At 42.2% G+C, this 24,312-nt stretch overlaps 1 protein-coding gene across 2 annotated transcripts in view; it reads right to left on the bottom strand.

Annotated features, from left to right (window-relative positions):
• The window catches only part of snapc4 (small nuclear RNA activating complex, polypeptide 4), a 32,633-nt gene that overhangs the window by 5,020 nt on the left and 3,301 nt on the right, over positions 1-24,312 (bottom strand). The window contains exons 3-17 of one of the 2 annotated variants that reach the window (XM_077602965.1): positions 17,250-17,360; positions 15,835-15,875; positions 15,663-15,753; positions 15,548-15,591; positions 13,593-13,709; positions 13,376-13,525; positions 13,214-13,298; positions 13,064-13,145; positions 10,605-10,712; positions 3,859-3,931; positions 3,533-3,697; positions 3,315-3,465; positions 1,129-1,235; positions 970-1,064; positions 805-899 (exon numbers count right to left, since the gene is read on the bottom strand). In XM_077602965.1, the coding sequence (XP_077459091.1) occupies positions 805-899; positions 970-1,064; positions 1,129-1,235; positions 3,315-3,465; positions 3,533-3,697; positions 3,859-3,931; positions 10,605-10,712; positions 13,064-13,145; positions 13,214-13,298; positions 13,376-13,525; positions 13,593-13,709; positions 15,548-15,591; positions 15,663-15,753; positions 15,835-15,875; positions 17,250-17,360 (1,515 nt within the window). Of the gene's footprint in view, positions 1-804; positions 900-969; positions 1,065-1,128; positions 1,236-3,314; positions 3,466-3,532; positions 3,698-3,858; positions 3,932-10,604; positions 10,713-13,063; positions 13,146-13,213; positions 13,331-13,375; positions 13,526-13,592; positions 13,710-15,547; positions 15,592-15,662; positions 15,754-15,834; positions 15,876-17,249; positions 17,361-24,312 lie in introns of those variants that run through there. The other variant, XM_077602966.1, reaches the window with a different exon arrangement.

Raw genomic sequence — 24,312 nt, forward strand, 5'->3', positions numbered from 1 at the left:
TGGGTCTTTTGCCGGGAAAACACACCTTATGGAGAAGCACTACCAATTTCGTCATACACGGTTTCTGGGTATGATGACATTTAGGCTTTTTGTCGAGTCAATGATGATGACAAAGCCTGTGTCCGATTATTATAATCCAAGTTCATTTAAATTAGTTTGTTATGTTAAGAGCGCGTTGTCATGCAAAAAGTCTCTCTCCCTCTCCCCTTCGCAAAATTTAATTTCAGTACTATTAAACATCATAACCACTAGTTATTTGTTACTCTGTTAATAGATGGTGAATTAGAACAAATGAAAATGTTTTTCCAATCAATATCCTGTTTTTGGTGTTTTTTCAGAGGGTTGGAACGAATTTATTTGTTTTTAGTTCATTTCTATGGGAAACGTTCATTTTTGTATCTCGAGGTACCACTGTATGTATGAATGCAGTATAGCTAATTTAGCTAAATGAGGTGCTGCATACTTTATGGAGATCTGAACCACGTCATTGCTCACCTAAAAATGAAAAATAATTGAGAGGTACGACCAAGTATTAGTACATATAAATCTTGATATCATTCATAATGTGATGTAGATGTGGATGACCTAATCTGTAAAACCAATTTTAAAACAAAGGCTCAAGAGGTCCTCTCACTATAATTCATTTCAACAAAGGCTAATAACTTAATTTAAGTGAATTAGCCCACTACACCCATTATGTAAAGATTACTTAAATATTGTAATATTAAAACATTTTCATAATAAAACTACATTTTTATTTTTTTAATATATCAGGGTCACAATCCAATAAAAGCAGTCACATACCTTCGCCATATTTTTCCATCAGTCGGATGAGAAGCTGGCGTTCGTGCCGGTCAAAAGCTCCCTTCTTGGTTCCTTCCTTCAGGCAATCCAAATACCTGCGCAACACAGATGGACAATGTCAGACCAGTGGCGGCTTGGGTCCAGGGCCGTCTGACCAGCCCTAACCGGTCCCTGCAGGATCCGTCGGTGCGTCCTGGGACCTCCAAGCGGATCTTCCACCAGTTCTTTTCTCCGTGGCGCGCCACTGCTTTCAGTAGCAGCTGTACAGAGAGCAACCAATTAGAGGAGCGGACTTCGCAAACAGAGTGACAATGGTCATCAGACCTGGTCCTCTTCTTTGGACCAGGTGCCTTTCTTAAGCCGAGGGTCTAAAATTGAAGTCCATCTGTGGATTAGCTGATGCGTGTCTCGACCGTCCATGAAGTAACTGACTGAGGGAGAGGAAAATTCTCGTTTTAGATTATACCAAAGACTCTGCTCCGATGTGACTGACTTTCAGCGTATCCCCTCTTGGGTCAGCTCAGTGAAACAGTTGATCCGCATAATACATTTGGCACAAATTTTACACTGGTTGGCCTTCCTGAAACCACCTGCACAAGCCAGAATCAGCATCAACATATCTGAACTTCCAGATGTAGAAATGAAACTTAATATCATCAAACAGGTTAGCAATTCTGAAACAAACTTTTGTCAAAAGAATCCTAAATCTTATCAACCCGCCCAATGTATTCCTAGTCCTTCTTCTTTCTTTGAAAATAGTGCGGGAACCTGCCCAATGCATTCATTCAGCCAGTCAAAATTGGTTGGACGTCCTGTGTCGTCAAAGGGACGGAAAAATGAGAATACAGAGCTAATATTCGCAGTTTAAATATAACTGAGATCTTGCATCACTATTTTACCAAATGTTAATTGGGGCTTTATTAAACTTGGAGCAAAACTTTGTTTGACAATATATTTCAACACAATACTGTGTGGAGTTTGCATGTTCTGGGCCTGCGTGGGTTTCCTCCGGGTACTCCGGTTTCCTGCCACATTCCAAAAACATGCATGGTAGGCCGATTGGACACTCTAAATTGCCCCTAGTTATGGGTGCATGGTTGTCCGTCTCCTTGTGCCCTGCGATACGGTGGCCACTAATTCAGGGGGTCCCCCGCCTCTAGCCCGGAGACAGCTGGGATTGGCTCCAGCACCCCCGCGATCTTATTGAGGATAAAGCTGTTCCGAAAATTATATGAGATAAAATGACACAAAAAATACATGGAGTTTGAAAAAAAATATTTCTTCTGAAGAACAATAGGCGCACACCATTTTAAATATATAGAAAGCAAACAATCTAGATGCAGTAATGGTGTGTGTTCACAGATATGCTTTAAAGTGCTCTACCCTCTGTTGCTCGCTACACTAGCATGAATGTTAACTCTTCTTTGACTGTTGGCTCCGGTACTGACCCTCCTATTAGTGTAGCTGTACGGGAAAAAAAACATAAATATGAAATTTTCATTATAATAGTTTTTTTCTCTTGATTTTTTAATTTTTTAAATCAAACCATCAACTCTACTTTCGCCGGCCGAGTGCTTTTGACGGTGAACATAAGTAGCCCACTCTTCTTTAGCAGTAATTGGCTAACTCGCTGCGTTCGATCTATTGGAGTGGATTTACGTTAAGATGACCACTCCTAATGGAAAAAAGCTAAGATCAAATAAAATTAACTAATTTGCTACCTAAGACATAAACAAAGTGGCTTAAGATGTTCAAATACTCATAAATACAGAAAAAATAGGAGAAAAAAGTTTTTTTCATTTCATAATGAAAAATGTGGATCTAATCTTTCTTTTTGGAAGTTTTTCTTTATAGGGTTAATTCACTTCCTGTTCATTTTCCAAGACTTCCTGTTGATTTAGAGGCATTTCCTGGCCGGTCAGTTAGTTTTGGGGGAATTATGTGCTAGTTTCTGTGGATTTGTCGGCATTTCATATTTGGGTCACTCCCTGTAGATTTTTTGTACATTTCCAGGGGACTTACAATTGATATGAGGTCACTTTTGATTTTGGGGTATTTTCCTGTCGATCTGGGGGCATTTGAATTTTTGGTAACTTCCTGTTGATTTTGGGCCATCTAATGTTTGAGTCGCTTCCTTCTGATATAGAATAACTGTTGATTTTAGAGCACTTCAGGTCTGCTTCCTGTCCATTCATCACTTCCTGTTGGTTTGGAGCATTTTTGGGTCACATCCATATTTACGCATTGGCAGCTATTGACGCGCTAGATGTCCAAGCTATTTTAAACTGAGCGTTGTGCACGCTCGATTTGATCCCACAAATCTCCGGTCTTATGACGCTGATGCCGAGATAAAAGCATGTTATTGTGTATGTACAGTATGAATGAGCTGCAAGATGCCTTTAAGGCAAAACAACTCTGGCCAATCCCATAAATTTGACATCCCTGACAGAGAACAATTTGTCTATCGTGAGAAAAGGTTGCCGCCGGGCCATCTCAATAGGCCATCTTACTCTGCGTGTATGGAATAAAGTTCCCGATCCTCATCTTGTCAACCATCTGCATAAACTGGCGGTCCTCAGCAGGGGTCCAGAGCCCACGCTTCAGAGAGGTAGAGATGAATCTCTGAAAGGTCTGCAGGCACATAAAGGCGGTGCGACCTGTCTGAAGACACAAAGCGACAGAAAGGCGTCAGCGCCTCGGCCCTGGGCGAGCCTTTTTGTCCGCTCACCCCCAGTTCCCGGGCGACAAGGTCCCAGTTGCTCTCCCGGTTTCTGCCGCTTATCTCCTTGAGCTGTTCCACCTCGTCGGCACTCCAGAGGTTCTTGTTGACAGCCGGGTGAAGGAAGTTCTGCCAGAACAGCCGAAGGTCGTCCGTCTCGCGCGTACCTTCAAACTAATTTTGAAGAAAGAACATGGAAAACACAGAAGACACAAAGAACCTGATGAACAAGATGGTGGAAATGTAGCGTAGCGCTCATAGCTCATCTGTGAGGGGCGCTCATAGCTCATCTGTGAGGGGCGCTCATAGCTCATCTGTGAGGGGCGCTCACGTACATCAATCTTGGCAATCTTTTGCCAATCGTGCTCCTCGTCGCGATCTCCGACAAGATCCCCCTCCTTCTTCACTCTGAACCATTGTAAAAAAATTGAGAGAACTCAAACCAGAAGCTAAAGACATGACAAATAGAAACAAGTTGAGTTTTTTGCGGGTATTTTTCAACGATTGTTTCCATTTTGGCTAACCGAACTAGTCCAAAATGTGTCAGAAAAAGAAGAAAGCATAAATGAATTGCATCTGATTGTAACTCAAATTTCTGCAGGAAAATGTTGTCCTTTTGTCTCCAAGTATCTGTAATGCAGTCACTAGTATTATTTCAGCAACAAAGGAGCAGTTCAAACCATGCCATTTCAGCCGTGTGGTACATAGTCACAACTAACAGTGTTGCTGCGAGTGCTAATATAAGCACTGTTTAGCTTAGCAATCTACTGCGTTACAGCAATTCACACGCAATGGCCCCTTCTGCTTTTTTTCAACTTAAGTAGCATGGGCAGTAAGGACAGGACGATATACTCAAACTCACGATATCATGCAACTCAATATGACACGGGACACATTAAGACACAATATTTAAAATAAAAAAACTTTCTAATTACAGTGGTACCTCTACATACGAGCTTAATTCGTTCCGGGACTGAGCTCGTATGTCGATCTTCTCGTAACTCGAACGAACGTTTCCCATTGAAATGAACTAAAAACAAATTAATTCGTTCCAACACTATGAAAAGAAAACCAAAAACAGGATATTGGATTGGAAAAAAATGTTTAATTTCTTCTAATTCACCATATATTAACAAAGTAACACATAACTAGTGGTTTAATAGTAATAAAATGTGTTTAATAGAACTAAAATTAGACGGCGACATAGAGGCAGGCGAGGGGGGGACGGGGGACTTTTCCACACGTAACAGAACAAACGAATTTAAATTAACTTGGATTAATATATACAGACATACTCAAACATACGTTTAATGTAACTTTACACAAAACTGAATTCTAATTTTGTTTTAATTTTTTTTTACCTTTGTTCTCCGGGTTAGCTGTTTGCCACGCCTCCACCCTCACGTTCGCTATCGATGGGATGTTTGCTGTTGTACTACGTATTCCCTTCAAAATATTCCGAAAATGATGCACACAAATGTCCTCACAATAGGATAACGCACGACCACTTGCCAACGAGAAGTAGTCACCAATTTCGTGTATGATGACAATAAAGGCTTTTGATTTGATTTGCATTAGCGATCGCTCCGCTAACGGGAGCTAACAGGCTAAGGGGGGGAAAAAACACTGAAAAAATGTAACGCTCCACACAGTGCTCGCAGAGAAGGTATTACTCGAGGAGTTGCGGGGGAGAGAGCCAGTGTCCCTGATGTTCTTATGAGCAGCCAACGAGAAGTAATATACTATACTGCTCGTATTAGCGATCGCTCCGCCATTCGCGCTGAGTGACGGGAAAAAAACATGTGAAAATACAAGCTCCGCCCAGTGCTTGTAGATATCTGTTATACACGAAAGAGATGCGGCAAAAAAGACAGTGCGCTACAATGATTAACAGCCTCTCATGTCTTGGCCACCTGGCTTTCTCTCATCTCGAAATTTTTCTCGTATCTTGAGATAATTATTTGCTCGAAATTTTCCTCGTATCTAGAGATAATTATTTGCTTGAAATTTTCCTCGTATCTCGAGCTGCTCGTATGTAGAGGTGCTCGTATGTAGAGGTACCACTGTACACCTTGTTTATAGTTGAATCAGCTGCACAGTAAAATAGAAATAACGATTTTTTCTTTCATAGTAACTTGTGAAACTAGTACTCAAGTAGTCCATTAATTACTACCACACGTCCGTTAGCCGGACCCACACGTCCGTTAGCCGGACCCACACGTCCGTTAGCCGGACCCACACGTCCGTTAGCCGGACCCACACGTCCGTTAGCCGGACCCACACGTCCGTTAGCCGGACCCACACGTCCGTTAGCCGGACCCACACGTCCGTTAGCCGGACCCACACGTCCGTTAGCCGGACCCACACGTCCGTTAGCCGGACCCACACGTCCGTTAGCCGGACCCACACGTCCGTTAGCCGGACCCACACGTCCGTTAGCCGGACCCACACGTCCGTTAGCCGGACCCACACGTCCGTTAGCCGGACCCACACGTCCGTTAGCCGGACCCACACGTCCGTTAGCCGGACCCACACGTCCGTTAGCCGGACCCACACGTCCGTTAGCCGGACCCACACGTCCGTTAGCCGGACCCACACGTCCGTTAGCCGGACCCACACGTCCGTTAGCCGGACCCACACGTCCGTTAGCCGGACCCACACGTCCGTTAGCCGGACCCACACGTCCGTTAGCCGGACCCACACGTCCGTTAGCCGGACCCACACGTCCGTTAGCCGGACCCACACGTCCGTTAGCCGGACCCACACGTCCGTTAGCCGGACCCACACGTCCGTTAGCCGGACCCACACGTCCGTTAGCCGGACCCACACGTCCGTTAGCCGGACCCACACGTCCGTTAGCCGGACCCACACGTCCGTTAGCCGGACCCACACGTCCGTTAGCCGGACCCACACGTCCGTTAGCCGGACCCACACGTCCGTTAGCCGGACCCACACGTCCGTTAGCCGGACCCACACGTCCGTTAGCCGGACCCACACGTCCGTTAGCCGGACCCACACGTCCGTTAGCCGGACCCACACGTCCGTTAGCCGGACCCACACGTCCGTTAGCCGGACCCACACGTCCGTTAGCCGGACCCACACGTCCGTTAGCCGGACCCACACGTCCGTTAGCCGGACCCACACGTCCGTTAGCCGGACCCACACGTCCGTTAGCCGGACCCACACGTCCGTTAGCCGGACCCACACGTCCGTTAGCCGGACCCACACGTCCGTTAGCCGGACCCACACGTCCGTTAGCCGGACCCACACGTCCGTTAGCCGGACCCACACGTCCGTTAGCCGGACCCACACGTCCGTTAGCCGGACCCACACGTCCGTTAGCCGGACCCACACGTCCGTTAGCCGGACCCACACGTCCGTTAGCCGGACCCACACGTCCGTTAGCCGGACCCACACGTCCGTTAGCCGGACCCACACGTCCGTTAGCCGGACCCACACGTCCGTTAGCCGGACCCACACGTCCGTTAGCCGGACCCACACGTCCGTTAGCCGGACCCACACGTCCGTTAGCCGGACCCACACGTCCGTTAGCCGGACCCACACGTCCGTTAGCCGGACCCACACGTCCGTTAGCCGGACCCACACGTCCGTTAGCCGGACCCACACGTCCGTTAGCCGGACCCACACGTCCGTTAGCCGGACCCACACGTCCGTTAGCCGGACCCACACGTCCGTTAGCCGGACCCACACGTCCGTTAGCCGGACCCACACGTCCGTTAGCCGGACCCACACGTCCGTTAGCCGGACCCACACGTCCGTTAGCCGGACCCACACGTCCGTTAGCCGGACCCACACGTCCGTTAGCCGGACCCACACGTCCGTTAGCCGGACCCACACGTCCGTTAGCCGGACCCACACGTCCGTTAGCCGGACCCACACGTCCGTTAGCCGGACCCACACGTCCGTTAGCCGGACCCACACGTCCGTTAGCCGGACCCACACGTCCGTTAGCCGGACCCACACGTCCGTTAGCCGGACCCACACGTCCGTTAGCCGGACCCACACGTCCGTTAGCCGGACCCACACGTCCGTTAGCCGGACCCACACGTCCGTTAGCCGGACCCACACGTCACACATCCTCGTATAGAATACTACTCACCAAAACCACTGAACACCAATGAACCCATTCTTCATCTGCACATAGTTTTGCAGTCACAAGTTGAGAAAGCTGTGTCTGGTCTCAAAAGCTCCAAAGCAAAAGATGCGTTTAATAAGGATGTAATATTTCTGAAACACCACAAAGAATCTTTCATAGACCATTAACCACTATTGTAAACAAATGCATAAACGAGGGTCTTATTCCTGAATACTGGAAGTGCTCAGTCATTACAGTGGTCCTTGAATCAGGGAACCCCGCAATAACCAACACCCACAGACCTAAAGCATCTTTCCAGCATTCTCAAAAGTCTTGGAAAAGATAGTGGCAGAGAAAATTGTTGATCACATTAACACCAGTCCATACACCTTGGACAGGCAATTTTGCTTTAGAAAACATCATTTTACTGAGACGGCAGTTCGCTTCTTTCGAAAAAACACAAAATAAAACTTGATCTCAAAAAAGGCATTTGACACAATCAACCTCCAGATACTGCTGACTAAACTGTCTACAGTAATACCTTGACATACGACTGCCCCAATATACGAGCAATTTGAGATACGAGTAAAATTTTGAGCAAATATTTACCTTGAGATACAAGACAAATTTTGATATACGATCATACAGCCGATGTGAGAGGCTGCTAATGAGAACATCAAGGGCACTATCTTTCTCGATGCAACTCCCTTGTGTAAATGTCTCTACGAGCACTGGGCGGACAGAGCGTTGCATTTTTTTCAGTGTTTTTTCCCCCATTAGTCAGTGCAGAATGGTGTACGCATGGCGGAGTATACTACTTTCCGTTCGCAAGTGGTCGTGCGTTATCCTATTGCGAGAACATTTCTGTGCATCATTTTCGGAATATTTTGAAGGGAAGACAAAAGCAAACAGCCCTCGATACGTTGCATCTGAAAGTCAGGGTGGAGGCGGGGCAAATAGAGCCAACCCGGGAGAAGAAAGGTATCAAAATGTAAAACAAAATTAGAATTAAGTTTAGTGTAAAGTTAGATTAAACTTATTTTTGAGTGTCTCCATCGTAATCCAAGTTCATTTAAATTTGTTTGTTATTTTACGAGCGCGTTGCCGTGCAAAAGTCCCTCCACTCTCTCTCCCTTCCGTGAAATCCGTCTAATTTTAGAACTATTAAACACATTTTAATAATATTAAACCACTAGTTATTTGTTACTTTGTTAATAGATGGCAAATTAGAACAAATAAATGTTTTTTCAATCCAATATCCTTCCTGTTTTTGGTGTTTTTTCAGAGGGTTGGAAGAAATGAATTTGTTCTTAGTTCATTTCTATGGGAAACGTTCGTTTGAGTTACGAGACAATCGACATACGAGCTCAGTCCCATAACGCATAAAGCTCGTATCTCAAGGTACCACTGTATTTTTTTATTTCTCACCAAGCATGCTAAATTGGTTTGAATCATACGTATCTGTAAGCTCACAGAATAACAGTCTTGCAGGACCGCAGGGGTCAGTGCTAGGTCCCTTGCTCTTCAGTCTTTTTATAAATGATCTGCCAAACTGGTGACCTTCGATTGTCACCTGCCAAATGTATGCCAATGATGCCGTTCTATATGCCCACAACGAAAGACAAAAACATGTTGCACGGGAACGGACAGATGCAATTACAAGTGTGTAAAACTGGCTTGAAATCCCAAATGCGTTTAAACATATCCAAGACTGAGCGACAACTGACAGTGATGCTCACGTTTTGGTCCAAGGAAAAACAATCATAGAAGTGCTATATTACCTATGAATCACTCTTGACTGACAACGTGTCTTTCAACGACAGATAAAAAAACACTGAATAGAATTAAATTTGTCCAATTTTAAGGTTATTTCGAACTTCTTTCCAACTTCTCTGTCAGCACAACTGTATTGTGACACAATGATCATATCAAAATGGCTTGCTCCGTAACAAGTTGGTCATCGGTCTGTAAGAAAGCACTAAAACCAATTAAAACTGGTTATAAGCAAGCTCTGAATGTATTGGACAGAAAACCAAAAACATAACATCACTGTCAGATATTAAAAAAACACAAGGACTTTCTACGACACTGTGGTGGCCTCTGCAGTGTTTTATGCAGTGCTTTGTTGGGGATGCGGGAGCACGGAGAGGGACAGGAACAGGCTGAATAAGCTGGTCATGAGGGCCAGCTCTGTTCTGGGCTGTCCTTTGGACTCTGTGGAGGAAGTGGGAGAGCGGAGGATGCTGACCAGGATGATGTCCATCATGGACAGCACCTCCCACCCCCTGCATGAGTCTGTGGAGTCCCTCCGAAGCTCCTTTAGCAATAGACTGCGGCACCCTCATTGCAGGAAGGAGCGCTTCCGCAGATCCTTCCTCCCATCAGCTGTCAGGCTCTTTAACAAAAAAATGGCTGGGTGTTAAGACCTACCGTATGCATGCATGTACATTTATGTGTATGTATGTATGTATATATGTCCTAAGCAACACGCTTATTTAATTATATATTTATTCATGTATTTATTTCTTGACCTACTTATTACCTATCTATTACCTATCTATTTATGTCTAAAATGCCTTTCCTATTCCTGCATCCTCACCCTCTTGCCACTGGAACAACGAAATTTCCCGAATACGGGATGAATAAAGTTATCCAATCCAATCCAATCCAAACGCCTTAACAAGACTGTTAAATATACTGATGCCACCTTGGTTTACAAAATCTTCCATCACAAAGCTTCTCCTCATTGACTAAAGCTCAGCCTTTAACGCCATAAAACAATTAGAGAAAAGGTGTGAACGTAAGTTACCAGAAGGAGAATGTGCTGGTGAGACTCAGCCTTCTTACAACAGTTTGAAACGATCAACGAGACGAGTAAGATTAAGACGAAGGAGGCTATCGACTGTATTGTCTCTTTTTGGATAGATTCGGTTAAGGATTTAAAAGGTAAAGAGATTCGGCGGTGAAGAAAATACAAAATCATACTTGAAGGCTTCAATGTCTTTCTCCAGATTTTCCAGGTGCATTTTGAGCTGTTGCTTCTCCTCTTCTGAATTGTTGGTGGAAGACAACTTCTGACTCAGGTAGTCCACCCTGACATGACACAAGCAGCGAGGTCATGTTAATAGACTGGACTGGAGACCAAAACAAAACATTTACAAGAACAGCAAGATTATGATGGAGTACTTGGGCCAGAGCCACGTAGAAAGAGAGTTGCGACAATCAATTACACAATTTTACTTCTGAGTACTTCCAGGTTATGGATCCTGGAATAGTTCCATTTATTTAAATGGCTGGCTTTCGAGTATATTTGGAGATAATTTGATTGAATTTCTTTTTACTTGTCAACACAATATTTTTGTCTTTTTTTTTAAATGATTATATTTACCAAGGCAAAAAAAATTAGAAACTTATCTGGCCACCTGTGAAAAAGTAATTGCCCCCTTAACCTAATGGGTTGTGCCACCTTTGGCAGCAATAACTGAAATCTGTTAGTATAGTGATCTTTTGATGGAAGGCACTGCCATTTTTTTTCCCGCCCAATGTAATGGGCCGCATACCTTCCAATAAGTTAAACTTTTGACTCATCAGTCCACAGAATGTTCTTCCACAAGTGTGGAGGATCATCAAGATGTTTTCTGGCAAACATAAGACGAGCCTTAATATTCTTTTTGGACAGCAATGATTTTCACCTTGGAACTCTGCCATGGATGTCTGCTTTGGCCACTGTTTTTCTTGTAGTCGAGTTATGAACATTCACCATAATTGAGACCAGCGAGGCCTGCAGTTTTTTTGATGTTTTTCTAAGTTCTTTTGTGACCTCCTGGATGAGTTGTCGCACTCTTGGAGTAATTTTAGCTCGCCGACCACTCCGTGGAAGGTTTGCCACTGTTCCCAGTTCTCTCCATTTGTGGATAATGGCTCTGACAGTAGTTTGCTGGAGCCCCAAAGCCTTGGAAATGGTTTTGTAACCTTTTCCAGACTGATAGATGTCCATCACTTTTTTCGCATTTCTTCATGAATTTCTTTGGACCGTGGCGTGATGCTCTGATCTCGTAGCGTACTTCACTTTGTCTGACACATTCACAGCTGCCAACCTCCGTCGACCCCATTTCAGGAGTACCCTTGTCCGATTTCTGGAGTGAATGCGATTCACGCAAAATTGATATAAAACGTAAAAAAAATAAGTGTAGGACAACTGAAATCAAACTGTTATTATCATGTCTTTACATTAATTGAAATATTGTTTTTTGCAAGCTATTGAAAAAGTACAGCATAATGAAAATAAGTTTATCTTTGCGTTTGGGTCCTTCTATGTGGGAAATTCCAACATGTGTCACTCTGAAGTCGCATTTGCATGTTGTGCAATGTGCAAAATGTCGTTCCTTTTTTAGACGGCTTCAACATGGGATATTTCGTCAAATACGAACCAATAAACGTCAATAAGAAACCCAGACACTCACAGAAGTTTCATCCAAATTGCCATCCATTTTGCGCTTATCCCGAGCAGGTACTGGGACCTCAAGGCTTGGGCCTTGGTGCAGCTAGAGTACCACCACCTCCACCCCTTAACTAAATTAGCTGCTAATACTTAGCGTAGCACTGAACTGCCTCCTTTGAAATTGGCATAATTGAGAGCTTCACATGGAGAATTGGGTTCAGAAATTAGAATATAAGGATTTATACCAATACTATGAAGACCCGAATAATCGTATGCCTACGATTATTTTTTCAACTCAAGTTTTCGCATGCCTACGATTCTTATTCGGGTGCCTACGATTATTAATTTTTGCCTCAATTAAGTCCGTGCAGCAGCAACATTGTTCTATGTCATTAACTTTCTCCGTGTAAAGCACACGTGCTGTTTTTACTAACGTATAGGCAGCTACCGCTGTCAGTCTTCGAAAGTTACCGTGCTAACGGGCTTCTGCATCCGGTTAGGTCTTTTCAAAATGTGACTGCAGGGTCAGAATAGTGAAGAACAATTGGTAAATTTGAAGTACACTAAGTATGTAATCGATCATCATGACTTTAATTTGTAGCTAATTGTGGAATTTAAACATATTATTTTGTTTCATGCTACTAGTAAACTGTTGATTAAAATAATAATGATTGTCCTTGTTATGATTTTAGAATAAATATTCCATCATAGCTTTAATTCTATGCATCGAATCTGTTTAGACACTAATTATCTCGTGCCTACTAATATTCATTATTTTTGGAATTTTCCACTGCCTACTATTATTCCGGTGCCTACTATTATTAATTCATTTGGAATTTTCCACTCCCTACTATTATTCCAGTGCCTACTATTATTCGGGTCTTCATAGTACTTTGTTATACCTCCCAATTTATTTGTTCAGTATTCATGATATTCATCATCGTAGAAGATAAAGATAAAAAACATGACCAGTATAAAAAAAAAAGATAATGCTGCCTTTCACCTGGAGAGTTTGGGCTGAACAAGTTTCCTCAAAGTGTCCGTGGTGACAGAGTGGATCAACAGGGTTTTCTGCCAGCTCTCCCCTGAACACACGCACAGTACAATAATAAAAGCAAGCCATTGATAGATGCACGTCAGTCGATGCCCTCACATCGTTTGAACTTTATTTTGCTGCTGTCGAGACAACCCTTCATCCTCATCATCTTCTCCTTGGCATCCTGATTGGGTGGAGGGCCCTAGGGGGTAAAGCAAAGGGCGATGCCATCGGCTAATTAAAAGATCGTGGTGCCGTCCTTCAAGACCGAGACCTCACCATGCCGCTGACTTTATCCTTAAAGTATGGCTTCAAGAAGTGACCCAAGAACAAGGAGGCCTGCTTGGGATAAGCCGACATGGCGGATGCGGGAGGCTGTTCTTTCAGGGCTTCTCTGCTGGATCCGGCCAGCTGGAACTGTGCTTCTTTCTGTAGACCATGTGTGAGACCGCACAGCCTCGCGAATACATTTGCTAACAAACGTTTTATTAAGTACCTGCTGTCGCTGGTTATGCGCCAGAAAAGTCTCCAGCTGTTTGAGCTTTTCTTCAAGGATTTGCTGGTACACCAAGTTCATCTGAAGACACGACTCCACTGACATGGACAAACCCAGCTAATGACAACACACGCAGAAGTGTTAGCATAGCATTCGCCCTCCCAATGGCAAAATGAAATGGACGTCTACTACCGTCAATGGCAGCCAAATAATACATACATATCTATACATATTGCTATTTCTGAGAATTTGTGTGCGCGTGTCCATGAGGTCTGGGTGAAATGGAGACAAGACCGCAAGTCTGATTTGAATGCGGTTTTCACCAAAAGTTGGCAAATTTACGCCTCTAGGGATGGACTGCGGCCGATTTTCAGAAAATTGATATTTCTACCAGGGTGTCATATTTTTTAGATCGGAAAAGTGCAACTTTGGGCCATTTTCTTTGGTACTTGCGAAACTTTCAGATCAAAACTACTCTGTTTTGTAAAAGCACCATGACGAGGACAACATTGCACGTGCATCATTTTCCAGGTCATTCGTGTCGTCTTTCTAAAAATTGATAAAAAAAAACCTTAATTTTGGGCTATTTCATACGAATTGGACACCATTACCACATTTTACGTCCATTTGAATGCGTTTTTTGACTATGGTTGGCTTCTATAGTGAATTGTGTCATGACAGCGCCGATTTTTGAATTTCGCCTTTGGTTCTTCATAAAAATCGATTCAAATTGACCCCAAGGTTGCATTTTTTACTTTTGACACAGTTTAACACATGCAAAACTTTCAGACCACAAACGATTACAGTTTTTGCAGCACTAAGCAGGTGCACATGCGGCATTCATCTGCTTTTTAAAGTGGCTTCTACCGTTAAGCTACGAAATGACAAAAACCCTTGATTTTGGACATCCTTAAAACCTGCTTCATATTTTTTCACTTTTCAGGGTCCCCATGAAAGAGAATTCCATTTCGACATCTCATCTCATTTTCGGAACCACTTTATCCTCATTAGGGTCGCTGAGCCTTTCCCAGCTGACTCCGGGCGAAAGGCGGGGGACAGAATCGGTGGCCAGCCGATCGCAGGGCACAAGGTTGGTTGTTGTGAGACAGCCACTGAGAGAGAGTTCAGTGCTAATCGGCCGTTTGGTCACCGGGAAGGGTATTGATTATTACCATTTAAAATTGTTGCTCAAATTCCCTAAATACAAACTGCGAATTATTATTTAGTCATACTTAATGCCCTATTGATTATTAGGCTAAAGAAAAGCTCCAAATTTCCCGTACTTTTGTGTTTTGTTGGAGAACTTGTTAAGACCCTGACTGACGTCCCTTCCTAAGGGGACAACTCATGTACATACAAACTCTTATACACTCACACGTCCGCTCAGTGAAACTGCTCGGGGCCATTGTTGGCTTATATTGATGCGTAGGCCGTGTTGTTTTACCTTGTTTTGTCGCCGGACTTTTGGTCGTCGGACATTTGGTCACCCATTGTTTGGGTCCGGGCGACCAAACGTCCGCGACCAAACGTCCAGCGACCAAACGTCCGGTCACGGAGTTCAGTAGAGTGAAGCGAGGTTCTAAATAGAGAATCAATGCATCTGCGACAATATTTTCCAAATAAAATAACGGATAGGTAAATGCATTTATTCTTTGGGGGTTTCCTAACTTGGATTTTTTTCGTATAAAAAGCATTTGTAAAATGAAAATTTCATACCTAGAGGCATTCATAAGTAGAGGTATGACTATATACATATATGGAAATGTATATATGTGTATGTGTATAGAGAGAGATGTTTAAAAAATTTAATTATTAAAAGAAACAACTAATTATTTTCATGTGTTGCTTATATTTTTAGACCATTTGAAACTTTATTGAGAACCATTTAATGTGGTCTACACTTATCCTGATGGTATCTCAAGCGTCATGGGCATATATTGAGTCATTGCACTGACCTCACTTTCTCCGCTGCTGTCGTTGCTGTCGTCGCTGTCGTCATCTAAAGAGCACGGATGGCAAAGGTCAGCTTGCAGACATCAAGTGACAGAGAGCGTGAGCAACAAAATCTACCTGACGGTACATGCGATCCCAAAAGGTTCTCCAGTTTCTGGATGTCCAACTGGATTTCTTTTTTCTTGGCCAGCAGACCTGCCGTCAACTGCTGAAGCAGACATTTGAGATTGCAGAATGAAATATGTGCAAAAAAATAAAATAAAATGGCTACATGATGTGCTCGCATTACCAGACCCGCCTCCTGGTCCGTGTCCACACCAGACTCGCCATCTGAGCCGGAGACGAGATCAAGCATGAGAATTTGTCACATGCATTTCCTGTTTTCAACTCGTCTCAATTTCACTCAAAAAAGTTGAGAATTGAAAGGAGGGCCGGGCCATTGCCTGGATTTTATTTTTAAAGGTGGAATGAAATACTAGACTGTGTAAAAATTAACTACATATTTTACGTACAGCGCTGTCGTTGACATTACTCAAAAGTGTGAGTTTCAAACTCTCTCCCAGGTTGTATTTTGCACTGATTGACTGGGTCGATAATCTGCGAAAAAGCCAGCGGAATCTACATGGACTTGAAAGCAAAGCAAGAACCTGAAAAAGGTCTTCGACACCAGCGGAACCCTTCAGAGCGAGTCGATTATTTAAAAAAACGAACTGGGATACACTCGGTTCTGAGGCATGGAGAAGCAGCAAGTTCCGACTCAAAAGCCGTGCTGAATACATGAACACCTTTGCCTTGGTTAGCGCACAGGAAGGTTTAAGTTTGGTGTAACGTAAGATTAAAACTGTGTGTATAGTAATCTAAGTGCATTTAAATTATATTTCAAGTTTATGTTATGTTACGAGCGTGTTGCCGTCCGTCAAGTCTCTCGCCTGTTCTTTCTCTATCTCTCATCCACACATGCCACAGTAAGCCGCTACCATCTGTCTGTACTGAATAATGTCCCATTTTAGTCTTGAAGACCATAACCACTAGATCGGAATTTGTTACTTTGTGAATTGATGGTGAATTAGAACAAATAAAAAGATGTTTTTCCATTGTAATACCCTGTTTTTTCAGAGGGTGGGAACGGATTAATTAGTATTTAGTCATTTTCTATGGGGAAAAATTGATTTGCAATATGATCAAATTGGCGTACGAGCTTGGTCCCGGAACGCATTAAGCTTGTAACTCAAGGTATTACACTGCAAGAAAAACCTTGATTAGAAAAAAATAGCTGGATCTTTCAGTCACAGCTTGGGATCAGTGGAAGGTAAAAATCAAATTAAATCATTCAAATCAAAAGTCTTTATTGTCATTATACACAGCTGCGTATAACGAAATTGGTGGTGCTACTCCACAAAGTGTGTTTTTCCCAGTAAAAACATAAATAAGTAATTTAAAAAGTCATGTCCGGGCAAGGTAATTCTAAAATATTGCACAATCTAAGATGTTGTATTGTTATTGCACACCCCGAAGTTATTGCACAGAATGGATTGTGTGTCGTGCTAATTCAAGTTCAGAGCCCTGATGGCTCTGGGAAAAAAAACTGTCCCAAGTCTATTTGTCTATGTTTTGTGAGACAAACAACTTATCTTGAACAGAAGGTTGTAATTTGGGTTGGGATATGGCCCGGCCCTACTAGCTGACTCGGCCCGCAGAGGTCACCTGTGTCATCACTGCTCACTTGTTGCAGTTCACTCTGGCTGGCACACAAATGTTGTTGCAAGTCATCCACTTCCTGCTGTAGGCGTTCTCTCCATTCGCATAACGACATGGCTACGAGTACAAAGAGAAAAGTCAATAGCATTAAGCAGCACTGTTGTTTTGCCTGATGGGCACGATGTAGCTCATTTGTACTGTACAGACACTATCACAGGTGTGGCGAACAAGTTAGACAAAAAGAAAATCCAATCTGCTAAATTATTTTTTTAAATATAATTAATTATTTGTTTTTATGGGCCCTGATGAATTTGAGGTTTTTTTATAGGAGAGAATACATATAAGACAGACATGAAACGAGGAACTTTTTTCGTAAGTTGAATTTTGCGGAGCAGTTCTTTATATGTAAATTCTCTAATTCGTTCCACGCTCCTTACAAAATGACTAAATAAAGTTTGTAGGAAATGTGAAGTCCCAAAAATGAGAGAAATATCATAAAATTATTTAATAATTCATTAAAATGAATAATAAACATGCAAAATATTTTTGTGTTGACGTGCAGAGGACAGGAAGGTAACATTAGGCAACAGAGACAGAGCAGTCGAACAAAAATCTAATAACCATAAAATTAAGAATTCAAAAGAACATTACATTGAACTTTTAATCTTTTTCATGAACGATTTATGGTTTCTTTGGCATCCGATTTTTCACACATTATTTATTGCCACTGCTTCTTACCCGTTTGGGTTTAAATTCCCCTTCGGCACTGCTTGTTGACAGACGTTTTGAGAAAAATGTATCTAATGAGAACTGCCTTAGACGACTTTTAATAATGTTTCTTAAATGCACAAGACAAACGTCGTCAAAGTGGGCAATCGCACGACTCGTGCACTTTTTTCGGGATGATTTTTCCATGAAGTCGGAAAGTTTGTAAAATTTCCCTCAGATTTTTTATGCGCTGGTGGAATGGTGGTTGCTTCCTCCTCAGACGCCTTCTCGCTGAATTCTTCATGTAATGTTGTTGTGAGACAGCCAATGAGAGCACAGTAGAGTGCAGAGAAATTCTCAAGCAAGAAGCAAGGCATCCGCAACAATTTAAAAAAAAAATAACGGAGACACGAAATATATTGACGTTTTCGTAATTTGGATCTTGTTTCAGTATCTTGAGGCACTCATTTGCATCTAAAAAGGTTTCATAATCTGAAACGGCCATACCTAGAGGCATTCGTAAGTAGAGGTATGACCGTACATATACATGTATATAAAGTCATGCCTCTACTTACGAAAATTAATTGGTTCCAGAACTTTGTAACTTGAAAAATTCGTAAGTAGGTGTGTTTTATATGTAAATTCTCTACTTCATTTCACGGTCCTCACAGATCTACCAACTAAACCCTTTTAAATTGGTCAACATGTCCCAATTTTGTACGAAAGATGTGAGAATCACACAAAAATGAGAGAAAATGATCATACATTTATTTATTAATGTCACAAAATGAATTTCAAGTATATATATATATATATATATATATATATATATATATATATATATATATACATACATATATATATATATATATATATATATATATATATATATATATATACAGACGCTCCCCTACTTACGAACGCAATTGGTTCCGAGCGATTGTTCATAAGTTGAATTTGTTTGTAAGTTGATTCAGTGCTATATTTTGTATTATAATTTATGTTTAAGGCCGATATAAGTATATTGAAGGTTTATATAATTGCATTTGTATGTTTAAGGCTTGTATAAGTAACACGCATTGGTTTGTACTGAAAAAAAAACATTTAATAAAATGGAGAGAATATGTACACTACTGTAGAGAGAGAGAGAGATTTATGTATTAGAAACTGGCCAAAAGAAGCGACCTAATGACGATTGCACAGTTTTCTTCTTTTTTTCATCATAAATGATGCAGTAGCACTGTATGGCATCATTCAATTGATTTGCAAACTTTGTGCAACGTTCAATATTTGGGTCCTGCTGCTCGATCTTTCTGTTTATAAATGGTACTGAATGTGCAACGCTCACCACTCTCACGCGCAACAAGCTTCGTTATTATTGCCACTCGTTTCAAATGAAATGGCTTGCCTCTTCCTTGCAACTCCCTCAATAGAAGCCTTTAGCTTTTTACCAACCATATTCAATATTGGATGCATGAGATATTTAATGATACAAATGAAAAAGGTTCTTTGCACACTGGAGATACATTCACGCACTTCGCATTGCAACGAAGAAGAAGGTAGATGCTGGGTGAGCTGAGCTCTCACAGCGCCAGGCGTCGGTATTAGCGGCGGAAAGAAGTACTACTCCGAAAAAGGCGCGAAATACAAAATTGGACTTGCGAACATTTTTGGACTTAAACGCAATTTGCAGACATGTTCGTATGTACCGTTGTTCGTAAGTTGAATGTTCGTAAGTAGGGGAGCGTCTGTACACACAAACCCGTGTCAAAACGCATGGGAACAAGAGAAAGCTATCGGGATGCAACATAGAGATAGCACACAAACATGAACACATTTAATAAACACAGCATTATGAATTCAAACATACGCATTAATCAACAACAAGCATTAACGTTTTACAATCAATCACTCAAATTCAATCAGTTTTCCAGATGGTGAAGTACCGTAATTACTCGAATATAACGCGCACTCGAAAATAACACGCAGGTAATTTTGGGCCAAAAATATCTGGAAAAACGCAGTAATCGAATATAGTGCGCACCTAAAATTTCCCGCTGACGAAAATCAGAAATCTTACCTTTTTTTCTTCGTTTCACGATTGTTTTGTTCAAACAAATTTATTCATTAGAATCCTTCAAATGAAGAGTTCCTCTCTCTCTTTGTCTGTCCTCTTGTTATGATCGCGCCGCGTCGCTGGGTCGTCGCAGCGCGATCGGGGGCATCTGTTACGGTCGCGCCGCGTTGTGCGACGCGACCGTGGATGTAGGTAGACCCAAATGCAGGAAGCAGGAGAGGACGAGGCATTCAGCGTGATACGGAGTCCTTTAATGAATCAACCAAGGCGTGGAAACAAACGTGGCCGCATGCGGCGCGCATACGGACAGAGGCAACAGAATAACGACAGCTAGCGACCGCTAGCAACCGCTAACAACAGTCAATGATAGTCAACGATAGTGAACGATCCGGCGACGTGTGATGACGCGTCGCTACTTAAATACAGGAAACGAAAGCAATCAATGGATTGGCTACAGCCGGTATGCGTCAACGGCAACCCAGGAGGGCCAAAAGGGCCACTCCTGACACCTCTCATACATCTCTTCGTTGAGAATCCTATCAACGTCCACGCTTCCTTCATCCACTTCCTCTTCCTCCCACAACACATCATCCGATTGGCTTTACGAGATGACGTAAAATCCGTGCGTCAAAGTGAGTTTGACAATGCTTTTTTCGATCGAAAATTTGTCATTTATTTTAGTTATTGATTATAACACTGAACTGAGAGAGGGTGAACTGAGACGAGTACGAGGCTAGAGGGGGGCAGTGGTGGTCTCGGCTTTACGAGATGACGTAAAATCCGTGCGTCGGCTTTACGAGATGACATAAAATCCGTGCGTCGGCTTTACGAGATGACGTAAAATCCGTGCGTCGGCTCTACGAGATGACGTAAAATCCGTGCGTCAAAGTGAGTTTGACAATGCTTTTTTCGATCGAAAATTTGTAATTTATTTTAGTTATTGATTATAACACGCACCCCCAACTATTGGAATTAATTATATAGCAAAAATCTGTGTGTTATATTCGAGTAATTACGGTATCTACTTCGTACACCAAATTCAATGACCAAACATTTACCCACAAAGTTGTAGTCGCCAAGCAAGAAGGAGAAGAAGGCACGAGAACATTAAAACCTATAACAGGGCTATTTAATTTTGTAAAATCATCCGTACGTGACAGAAGAATTATCCAAGTACAGGTTTTAAAATAATGAATGACTAACTGTTGTTTTTGTGGCAGTAGTCGTCACCTTATAATGATGTCATTGACCGAGCAGTAGAACGCTATTAAAGAGACGGACCGTCTCATTTGGACGTTGAATAAATATAATAAAAAAATATTCCAACGTCATTTTATTCTGGTTTTGAATGACATATCTGCAGTTAGTTGATGTTGGATAAAGCCTGCAAGATACTCGTCAACTTATGATGACATCATTGACAGAGCAGGAGAACGCTCTTAAACGCTCTTAATTTGGACAAATAAATATAATTAGAAAAAATATTCCAACATGATTTTATTCCGATTTTGAATTACATATCTGCAGTTAGTTGATGTTGGATAAAGTCTGCAAAGGCAGTGTGGTCTTCTCACAATATTACTCTATATTGCCGGATACGAAGCCATGTTTGCATGATCGCCCTCGGGCCATAATGCCCGCCCACAATCCTTAATGGAAGTGGAAAAAGGGATTTTTTTGAAAAACTATGGTCCAAAAATATGAAAATCGAGCACGGTGACATCTTAGAGTCCTACATTTGCAATTGTTTATTCAAAATCGCATTCAAAGCGGATGTACGGTGTGGTCTCCATTTTTTCCGAGGTTAACGGATACACACACTAACGCACACACACACACACTATCAGAAATAGTAATATGTGTAGATATTTAGATATTAATACATTATGGTCTTTTCATATGCCTGTAACTGTGATATTTAATAAATACACTTGTTGATAATTGTACTTATATTTTTTTATTGGCGCGAAAACGTAGTATGGTATGTAGTAATAATAGGGGTGATCCTACTTCGCGGGTTTTCGATTATCGCGGCCATGTCTGGTCTACATTATCAGCGAAAAACGAGCAATGAGTGTAAACCTTTTGAAATTATTCCTTCATTTTCTGTACCACTAGAGTCACAGGGGGTGCTGTAGCCTAAAACAGCCAACTATGGGCACCAGGCAGGGGACACCTTGAATTGGTGGCCAGCCAATTGCAGGAGAGGGACAATCATTCACACTGACACTCATAAGTAGGGGCAATTTAGAGTGTTCAACTAGCCTACTATGCATGTTTTGTGGATTTGGAAGGAAACCAGAGTACAGTAATACCTTGACATACAAATTCCCCAACATAGGAGAAATTTGAGATACGAGGAAAATTACGAACAAATTGAGATATGAAACAAATTTGAGATGCGAGCATACGAGACAGCCTGGTGGCCGAGTCCGCGAGAGGCTGCTTATGATAAACGCGCGCTGTCTTTCAGTCTTGCTGTCTCCCTCGCGGAAAGATATCGAGAACTGGGTGTACATGTTCCAATTTTTACGTTTTTTTCCATTAATCAGTGCAGAATTAAGGGAAAAACAACGGGTCCTAAGCAAGCCAGTGCAATGAAGGGTAGTGAGAAGAAATGATGACAATCAATATTAAGAACAAAATAATCAAAGCTGCACAGTGACATTCAGAACGAGATGGGCTACCGTGACTGAGTCGATAATATGTGAAAAAGCCAGCGGAATGAATCGACATGGACTTGAAAGCAAAGCAAGCATCTGAAAAAAGACACCAGCAAAACCCTTCAAAGCGAGTCCTGGCTGGTTCGATAATTTTAAAAAACTAACTCGATGAAACGAACACTCGGTTCTGAGGCATGGAGAAGCAGGAAGTTCTGCCTCGAAAGCTCCGGTTGAATACTATAACATCTTTGCCTTGGTTATTGCACAAGAAGGTTTAAATTAAGTGTAACATGAGATTAAAACGTATATTTAAGTGTGTATAGTAATACAAGTTCATTTAGATTAAATTTAAAGTTTATGTTGTGTTACGAGAGCGTCCGTCAAGTCTCTCTCCTGTCCTTTCTCTTTCTCTCTCGTCCGCACCATCTGTCTCTATCAGGGGTGGCCAAACTGGTCCTTGAGGGCTGCTGTGGGTGCAGGTTTTTGTTCCAACCGATCCAACACAAACAGTTTAACCAACGAGGTTTTCCACTGATTGCACTTCTAAGATACCAAATTGGTGGAAAGGGTTCCTCTTATAGGTTGGAGCGAAAACCTGCACCCACCGCGGCCCTTTCTGGAATAGTTTGCCCACCCCTGGTCTATCTGTACTGAGTAATGTCACATTTTAGTATTAAAGATCATAACCACTAGATAGGTATTTGTTACTTTGTGAGTAGGTGGTGAATTAGAACCAATAAACAGATGTTTCTTCCCAAGAGCACCATACTCATCTCGAGTTCTGCACCTAGGACCTAATCAAGACTTATTTCTAGTACTTATTTGTTATGTTGACCACTTATTTATCGATTACTATTTAGTGATACATTTTTTTATTTATCACTACAATATATTGATTATCTATGTGTTTGTTTGTTTGTTTTTTGGTAACATAACCAACAAATCTAAATGAACTTGGATTACGATGCAGACACTCAAAAATAAGTTTAATATTACCTCAAACTAAATTTTGATACCTTTCTCTCCCGGCTTGGCTTCATTTGCTCCGCCTCCACCCTGACTGCATGGCAACGCGCTCGTAACATAACATAAACAAATTTAAATGAATTTGGATTACGATGCAGAAACACTCAAAAATAAGTTTAATCTAACTTTACACTAAATTTTGATACCTTTCTTCTCCTTTCTTCTGCTCTATTCGCTCCGCCTACACCCTGACTTTCACATGCAACCTAGATGTTTACTTTTGTATTCCCTTCAAAATATTCCCAAAATGATGCACGCAAATGTCCTCACAATAGGATAACGCACGCATCTCAAATTGTTCGTATGTCGGGGCACTCGTATGTCGAGGTACCACTGTAGTATATATTCCATTCGCACTGACTAACGGGGAAAAAAAACTCTAAAAAAAAATGCAACGCTTCACCCAGGGCTCGCAGAGACATTACACGAGGGAGTTGTGACCAGAGAGACATCACACAATGGAGTTGCGGGGAGAGAAACAATGTTTTTGGTGTTTTTTTCAGAGGGTTGGAACGAATGATTTTATATTTAGTTCAGTTTTATGGGAAAAATTGATTTGAGACACGAATAAATTGACATACGAGCTTGGTCCCGG

This window comes from Stigmatopora argus, chromosome 6 (assembly GCF_051989625.1).
Source record: "Stigmatopora argus isolate UIUO_Sarg chromosome 6, RoL_Sarg_1.0, whole genome shotgun sequence".
Classification (NCBI taxonomy): domain Eukaryota; kingdom Metazoa; phylum Chordata; class Actinopteri; order Syngnathiformes; family Syngnathidae; genus Stigmatopora; species Stigmatopora argus.